This window comes from Bolinopsis microptera, chromosome 10 (genome assembly GCF_026151205.1).
Source record: "Bolinopsis microptera isolate Bmic1 chromosome 10, MBARI_Bmic_1.0, whole genome shotgun sequence".
In the NCBI taxonomy this organism is placed as follows: domain Eukaryota; kingdom Metazoa; phylum Ctenophora; class Tentaculata; order Lobata; family Bolinopsidae; genus Bolinopsis; species Bolinopsis microptera.
Genome location: NC_087081.1, coordinates 16,038,042 through 16,046,829, shown reverse-complemented (window position 1 = coordinate 16,046,829; position 8,788 = coordinate 16,038,042). Strand labels below are relative to the sequence as shown.

At 40.9% G+C, this 8,788-nt stretch overlaps 1 protein-coding gene across 2 annotated transcripts; it reads left to right on the top strand.

The window, feature by feature from the left end:
• Window positions 1–633: 633 nt before the first annotated feature.
• Window positions 634–4,736, top strand: LOC134822339 (uncharacterized). 2 transcript variants are annotated; one of them, XM_063833353.1, is made up of 4 exons: window positions 634–721; window positions 1,115–1,302; window positions 1,553–1,661; window positions 4,088–4,736. In XM_063833353.1, exons 2-4 carry the CDS (start codon window positions 1,138–1,140, stop codon window positions 4,639–4,641), a joined length of 828 nt encoding a protein of 275 aa, XP_063689423.1. In that variant the 5' UTR covers window positions 634–721; window positions 1,115–1,137; the 3' UTR covers window positions 4,642–4,736. The 2 variants fall into 2 exon arrangements, with proteins under 2 accessions (XP_063689423.1, XP_063689422.1); XM_063833352.1 differs by having other exon boundaries at window positions 634–875.
• Window positions 4,737–8,788: the final 4,052 nt, after the last annotated feature.

The following is an 8,788-nucleotide window of genomic DNA, read 5'->3' as shown; positions in this document are numbered from 1 at the left end:
ATGGAGGATCGAGGAGAAGGATGAGGAGGAGGACTGAGGAGGAATGAGGAGGACTGAGGAGGAAGAGGAGGAGGATGAAGAGGAGGAGGAGGACCCAGGAGGAGGACCCAGGAGGAGGACTCAGGAGGAGGAGGTGGACTGGGGAGGAGGAGGACTGTTGAGGACTGATGAGGAGGACTGAGGACGAGGAGGAGGAGTAGGAGGAGGACTGAGGAGGGGATGAGGAAGAGGACTGAGGAAGATCAGGAAGACCCAGGAGGAGGAGGAGGAAGAGTAGGAGGAGGAAGCATCTAAATGTTATTTCCATTTTTGTCCGTTTTTGTCCATTTTTGTCCGGTTTTGTCCGCTCTATTTTTTGTCCGTTTTGAAAATATAGGGTACCGAACGGACAAAAAACATGATCCCCCTATAACAGCAAAAAATTGAACATTTTATTTAGCAATTTAGGTGTCCATTAATGTCCGCTAATGTCCGTATATGTCCGCCAATGTCCGCCTATGTCCGTCTATGTCCGCCTATGTCCGCCTATGTCCGCCTATGTCCTGTCCTTTTTGGATTCTATGAGACAAGCGGACATAGACGGACGTGAATTGAAAGTGTATTCAAATTTCCATACGTTTCCCCTCAGTTTTTGCTCAACACTTTCTTTCAGACTCTGTACTAGTGAATGAGCTGATAAATAGCATTCACCAATATGAATGATATAAACGAGGATGGAATAGTAAGTGGGTGTATAATGATATTTATAAACGGAGCAGCACTAGTCCTCAATATCATGGTATTAATTAACCTGGTGGTCAATAGGCGGGTTCTACCCCCATACATGTGGCTGGTATTCAACCTCACTGCTGCTGATATTCTCTTTGCTTTCCTAGGTCAGGGTAGTGTAGCTTCGTTCGTTAAAATTATCTTTCTGAAGGCAGGGAAACACCTGTAGCAAATTGAATAAAAGTTTGCTGATATTGCCTGCTAGAAAGATGATTTTTTCATTGTATTTCTAAACTCTGCTACCAAAAAAAGAGTTTTTTTTTAAAAGCTGATGAGTGATGCACCCAGTGAATCACTTAAAGAAACTGGATAAAATACCATAACTATTAACAAGCTATCTGCACAGGTTTGACAATAAGAGGTCCGGGGATGATATACTACGATTATTACACCTCCAGTGAAGCAGGCAGAGTACTTTGCATCCTCTTTTTCTATGCTGTATACCCAATTATATCTGTGAACTTCAACACTTACATTTTGCTGGTTTTTAACCAGTTCATGGTTATCAGCCGACCATTACAGTATGGCTCGCAGGTATTTTATTTTGACTATTGCGAATATGCTAATTTTAAACCATACATGTCACTCTTGAAAAAAATTGGCACAGTCGATAGCATCTACCTCCTGAATCTGAATCATAGATTCTGAATTCTGGCAGAAATGCTGTTTACTGCACCCACCTTTTTGTTTAATGATTAAACGAGATCATTGCATGGCACAGGTGACGTCACATGACATGGTAAATGCAGTAAGAATGTCACTTAATTCACCGCATTTTGCACAGGACAATAGTCAAAAGAGAAAGAAGAAAATATTGCTAGCAATAGCAGGAACCTGGGGAGTGGCTCTAGGTTATCTTGGTATATACATTCTTCTTGTACACACCGGTGTTGGTATGTTTATTGTTTATTAATTGAGTTTGGGCATTGTTTATGTCTAGAAATGATTGAAGTTATAAAAATACAACGGCTAGGGCCTAGATTCTTGTACGCTATTTGTACACACTACTACTACTACTATGTCGGAGCTAAGTCCGATCTACGCCAGAAAACCCCCTCCATATATCCCTGTCCCGCATCAGGGTTCGCAGTTCCTCTTTAGAGTTTGTCCCAACTTCCTTCAGTAACATAGACAAGTAGCTTTGTCTTGGTCGGCCTTGCTGTGCTCTACCGTGCGTAGGTTCCCATAAGACTAAATCACTGGCAAGTAGCTCAGGATGTCGGATGCAGTGTCCCGCCATTTTTAATCTCCTGCTTCGTAACTTGTTTGACAGCCTTGGGAGGCTACCATACAAAGTTATATTGCTGACCTTGTCCTTCCATGAGATACCCAGCACCATACGCAACATCTTTGTGTATGTCCCGTCAAACTTTTCTCTTGAGCCTTTGTCAGTGTCCAGGTTTCTGATCCGTAGAGCAGTACTGATTCACAAGCCGCTATGAACAATCTAATCTTTAGGCTCTTTGAGAGTTTGGATTTCCAGATATCCTTCAGTCTATGTAGGGCACCCCACGCTTTTCCCTTTCTAACCCTTATCTCCCTATCTGTGCTCTCAATCCAGGAGCCTAAGTAGATGAAATCATCTACATTTTCTATGGCTTCCCCGGATCGACTTTGTAGGTCGCTAGATCGATCCTCCATATTCAGTGTCATGACCTTGGTCTTGCCTTCGTTTATGTGTAGTCCCACGCTTGCTGCCGCCGATTCTACTCTGAGCAGGAACTCGTTAGCCTTGTCCATGTCCTCAGATATAAGTGCTATATCATCTGCAAAGTCCACATCGGTGATGATCTTGGGCCCCACTCTTCTGCTTTTTCTACGTTCGAGGGTGAGTCCAAGTCGCTCCGCATCATCGCCTATGGCTTGCCTCATACAGTAGTCGATGACTATTGCAAAGAGGTAAGGTGCTAATGTATCACCCTGTAACACACCTGCAAGTATCTCGAACAATTCAGTTTCTCCGTCTGGAGTTAGGACTTTGGCCATTGTCTTCTCGTACATGAGCCGTATAAGCTGCACGATTTTGACTGGAATGCCGTAAGCTTCTAGAATCTTTAGCATTTTCCCACGATGTACACTGTCGAAAGCCTTCTTAAAGTCTATAAATGTCAGAACAGCTGGCAGTTTCCGACTCTTGACACCCTCTATAAGACGTCTCAGTACCAATATCTGTTGAGTTGTTGACCTTCCTGGTCTGAATCCATTCTGGTTTCTACGCAGAATTGTCTCGATTTCTGGCTTCAACCGGTTTAGAACCATCTTGTTTAGAGACTTGGCAACTAGGGATGACAAGCTTATTCCCCGATAGTTCATTGGTTCGCTAAGGTCGCCCTTCTTTGGAATTGGTATGATGTTGGCAGTTGACCATTGGTCTGGTTTCTCACCTTTCAATAGAGCATTGTTACAGAAGTCTAAGACAATTTGATCAAGGTCGCATCGTTTTAAGACTTCTGGGGCTATGTTGTCGTCACCCCATGCTTTCCCTTCCTTTATGCTGGACTTTGCTTTCCTGTACTCATCCAACGTAAACGGTTCTGTTCCGATATTCAGAGGTGGGTGGACTGGATCAATATCCTCTTCCGCGTTCTCTACCGTCGGTGGTGAGCCGAGAAGAGTAGCAAAATAGTCCTTCCATTTCTGAACCCTTTCCGTTGGTGAGTTTCCCTTGATTTTGCCAGTATATGATGGAGCTTTACCTGTGATCTTGTTGATCATGGTCCAGCTTTTAGCATGTCTGCCCTGCCAACTTGCTTCCTCCAGTTCCCGGACCTGCCCCTCCAGCAGGTGCTCTTTGGCTGCTTGATAAGCATCGCCTAGCTTCTGTTTGCCCTCTTGAACAGCTATTCGGTTGTCTTCTGTAGCATCTGAGTGGTATTTTATGCTACATTCCCTCAGCTTCAGCCTGGCAATTTCAACACTTGGAGTCGCTGAGATTTTACATCTTTTCTTTTTCTCCTTTTCAGGTAGTAAAAGTCGAGAAGTTGTCCTATTCGCATCAATAAAGCATTGGTACCTTTCTGTTGCCGTCTGATCATCCTTTTCAAGTATGGAAAAGCGGTTTTTAACTTCCACTGTGTACCTCTCTTGTAGAGCGATATCAGTTTTAAGTTTAGACCAGTCCAGAACCGGAGCCCTCTTCTCCGTCTTGCTTATCCGTAGACTAAGCTTTACCCTTGCTACGACTACTCTGTGATCCGAGCCAATACTGTGGTACACACTCTTGTAATGAAACAATAAGTTATTTTATATATGATATCATCAATAATGTATGCACTTAAACATCAATCTCAGACTTCAATGAATCACTGGTATTTTTCAGGAACAGCAGAATTCGATCCTGATATGAGCCGCTGCGCCCTAACTAGCACAGAAAAAGGTAAAGTAACTCACATGATCCTTCAAACCATCTTTATCATTGTACCTTCCTTCACCTGCCTGGGTCTATACCTTGGGATTGTCTTCATCCTAGTAAAGAACAAGAGAAAGCAGATAGGAGGAGTAACCAACCACGCCTTCATCACCATCACAACCCTGCTAGCTCTCTTCTACATTTCCCACTGGCCCTCACTACTGCTCCGAGATATCCCCCGGCTTCTACAGACCAAGATGAAACTTCCAACTTCTCTAAATATAGCAACCTCTGTGTTCTACTATTTGAATGGTCTGACAGATCCAGTGATATATGGGTACAGGAGCAAATACCTTTTCACACGTGTGAAGACACAGATCGGGCTGTCGTTTTCACGTCACAGCACGGTGGGAGTATCATATCCCACCAAGGTACAAAGTCCTGAAGCGAGCCTCCAACGGAGTGATGTCGAACGGAGCAATCAAGAGATTCCTCTGGTAAACATCAGTACAAAATCAGTTTAGACATTTATATTGTATGTGTATCATAGAAATTAGGAACAATGATGAATGAACTGCAAGGAAATAGTTTAAGCCAGGGTGCAGGAGTAATCACTTTATTTACTTGGGATAAAATACAATTTGTTTACTTATTTTAGGGTTCAATGACGCCAGGCTATGTTTATGAACATAATAGCCTGGGGTCCCCAGAAAAGGGATTCCATTTATACTTTTTGATTTTAAATACGGACTTTTGTGAGTTTTGCTTTGGTAGGATGAATGATATTTCACATGTAACACAAATTCCATGGAACATTGTTTTGCTTTGTTCAAATTAATGAAATACAATTATGGGAGGTGATATAACAAGGAACAGTCTATTTGGAACTAGCCATAAGAGGCTAGGGAAGTTCATTGATTAGTAAATATAACAATATCAATTATAGTAATAAAGTCAATCGCTAAATGTTTAGCGCTATTGCTTCTGTATGACCACGAACTGTTTGGCGTCCGCGCGTTACATGTACATATTCTTTCCAGTCCAATACCGGCCCTCACTTGGCGCTCGGTTGACTGTCACTATTACTCTCCACATTTCAAATATTGAAAACTCACATTATCAAACGGTTCACAATAACATTAAAGTAACAAAAACTGTAAAATTATTTCTCTGTCTTATTATAACATCTATAAAACGGTAACGATAAAAATAATGTCTTAATATAACATCTGTCCGAAAAATTATTTACAATTACAAGGCCAAAATATTACACATTTTAGCTCAACTACCCTTACGTCATCTCTTTCATCTTTATCAGTGCATTAGTCTTAGCCCTTCTACTCGGCCTTTCATCTGGTCTGGCTACAGACAGACGGACTACAGACGGACTGTTGGACGCTACGCTAGAGCTACTAATCACGGACGAACCAGACTCTAACTCACTATTTACAATCGGACTCGACTGGGACTCACGGACCACCCTACCTGGTTGCTCCACAGGTGAAGCTGATCGAGCTGACTGCTGAGGAATAACATTTGTTGTCATGTGGTCGGAAACAGGTATATGTGACTCCGCTCTCTGTCGTCTACGTTCCAGGACCTTGTTTAGTTTTTGACCCTTCATCATTAAATATTGGTCCCCGTCCTCTGTCAACCGTCGTCTTTGACTCTCGGGTACATCATCTCTCTTCATACTAATTACCGTATCTAGGTTTTAGCACATCTGCGTGTTTCTTAACCACTCTGCCTTCGTGCTGGATTGCGTAGTAGAAACCACACTTCTTACACTTGGTTTTTGATTTGTTGTTTGAGTCCCGATTTTCCGGCTGATATTGTTTTTTTTTTTCATTTGAGATGACTCTCCCTTCTTCAGATAAGGGTTATTTACTGTTCTCTTGAATGTTGGATGTTTACTATACTTAACACTGTTCACTGTGGCAGACATACTACCATGCATTCCTTGAGCCTCTTTCTGAGCTTGCTCTCTGTTGAGCGCTTCTCTTATGGCTGTTTCCAGATCCAAATCTGTTTTGACTAACAGTTCCGATACCAGTTTCTCGTCCTTCAAACCGCACAGAATCTGATCTAGCAAAGCTTCGTTATAGTTTGTGCCAAATTCACACTCATTTGCCAGTGACCTTAATCTTGATATAAAGCTGGCTCCAGACTCATCTGACTGCTGACGTCCACTCCTAAATTTGTGCCTTTGAGCGAATTTAGTAGGTGCCGGTGCCAGGTGGTCCAACAACAACTTCCTCAGTCTCGGATGGTTCGAGTCAGCTACATTCTCCGGCGCACACAAAGCTTTTAAAAGCTTGAATATTTCAGCATCACATTTAGATATGAACACGGCTACATTCTTTTTTATGATCAAGGTTCGCTCTGCTGCGTTACTGTTGTCTTCTGCTAGGTCCGGCACTGTCCCCATCCAAGAATTGGCCAGGGCGTGAAAATCAAACCTTTCTAACCAACTTTTCACGTCCGCCATTAGTGACAGGTTCTCCAACTTGTTTGCCATTTCGTTGCCAGTTGATATAACAAGGAACAGTCTATTTAGAACTAGCCATAAGAGGCTAGGGAAGTTCATTGATTAGTAAATATAACAATATCAATTATAGTAATAATACAATATATAACAGGAGGAATGCAAAAAAGCGCAGGTTATATCTCCACCTAAAACACACTCCCTAAATTGCGTGCATTGCGATAACTTCTATCAAACTTGAACATAAATATACATGCATGAATTTTGTATCACGTCGTGACTCCCATTGTCATTTCACTATAGTGTAGAGTTTTTACGATACAGGGAGAGCCGCGCACTCGTGCGCAGTGGGTCATACAAGGTATGACAACACATTACATGAATCAAGCTTAAATCTTTTGCAATGTATTAAGAATCGAATCTATATTATATATATCAGCCACCGGCCACTTCGAAACGACGAAACTGTTTAGCCATTGTATTATTAGGGTTCACGATAAAAATAAACTTGCTCGGATTTTCAAAATTTGTGTACCATTGTTTTTTAGAGACAGTGAGAATTTTCACAGTACCAAATTTGTTATGCCTTTTTAGAATGCCTAGGTGCCATATTTGATGGTGCGCGGCTTTTGCAGCATAATTAGGTGTAAAAGTTACTGGGCCGCGCTCAGCCTGTCATTCCGCCGAATCTCTATTATGTTTATGAACATAATAGCCTGAGGTCCCCAGGTAAGTGTAAAAGTTGCGTAATTTGACGAAATTCGTTGATTTTTGTCGTATTTTGTCATAATTTCGGTTTCTAAACAGGAATCATGCTGACATGAAATTTTTCAAAACCTTCCAATCATACTTAACTACCAAATCTACAAATTAGTTGGGAAATATTGTTTTGATTATAACCGCGAGCTGATTACTCGTGAGGTCGAAATGAGCGCTGGGTGCGATATTTTTGAAATTTTGCCTGTTGGTTCGGTGGATGATTTTAGCCACAGCGCCTTAAAATTAGCAAAATCGCAGGTAATCACACAAAGTTACAGCTAATTTAGTGATGTAAACACTCGTAGTATTATTTTGGAATAGAATCGAGCGCGTTTCTATGGTTACTAAGCGCGTGCCCAAATATAATAATGATTTGCAATTTGAGCGCGTGTCGCATTTTTATCATTCTATGATATCGTCTATATTAGATTTAGTTTTAAATTCCTTGGCGGTCCTCATTTATGTGGGATATGTGAGTGTCCCAGTTTATGTACCTTACATGGTTTTGAAATATAGTATCAAGGAGAAATAAAACATAAAATTCAGTCATCCGATCAACACTAGAGGTCCTAATGAAATGAAATCAAGAATTCAAACACGTACAATTATTGGCACTAAAGAAGTATTGTCAAGTGTGATTCGTGGTCAGAAACGTATGCCATTCTGTATGTAAGCTACAATTAGGAGGAAACATCAAGATAGTACAATGTTAGTATTACAGCTTTACAGATGACAGATAACAAATGTAACTGTCACCAAGATGCAGTTAAGCCTAACGCCTACTTTAGGCCTAACTCTGCGTTGGGCCTTACTGGTTAGGTCTAACTGCATCTTGGTGACAGTAAGCAGTAAGTATAACATCAAAATTTAACTAACCAAATATTTTAAAATTTAACTAACAATGACAGTTAAGACTAGCTTTGCAAATTTAAACTTGGCAATGTTGATAGTGATACTAATTCGCGGCTTTGTTTTTAATGCCTTATAAACATTGGACAGTTGTAAACATCAAACACAGATGGAATCTTTAAAAGAGATCTCGCACTTTTAGTCATGACATACTATTATTATAAATACCAAACAAGATCTTAAAATTCAAAAGCTAGATTAGCACAAGTGACTAATTTAAAAATACCCATGGGTAAGGTTCACGGTTCAATACCGGCAGTCATCTTTTTTTTAATTTTTGAAAAAGTTCGTCCATCTTCTCCCCCACATAGCATGTATTGACTGTTGAGTCTTAACTAGATCTACCGTATTTTCCAGGCTTCAAAGAGTGTAGTCGTTCCATGCTCCAATTAATTCTAATTAATAATAAATTGAATTATAAACACTGCTCTCAAGTTTTGAAACTTTTACTCAGCTGTGTGAGAACAACTACAAAAGAACAAACTGAGATAATTATCTCAGTTATCGATAAGTGCCAC

Coding starts and splice junctions, on each gene's coding strand:
- LOC134822339 (XM_063833352.1), top strand. CDS start 695: ATGAATGATATAAACGAGGATGGAATAGTAAGTGGGTGTATAATGATA. Junction 1,303..1,552: donor CATTACAGTATGGCTCGCAG/GTATTTTATTTT, acceptor CATTTTGCACAG/GACAATAGTCAAAAGAGAAA. Junction 1,662..4,087: donor TCTTGTACACACCGGTGTTG/GTATGTTTATTG, acceptor GGTATTTTTCAG/GAACAGCAGAATTCGATCCT.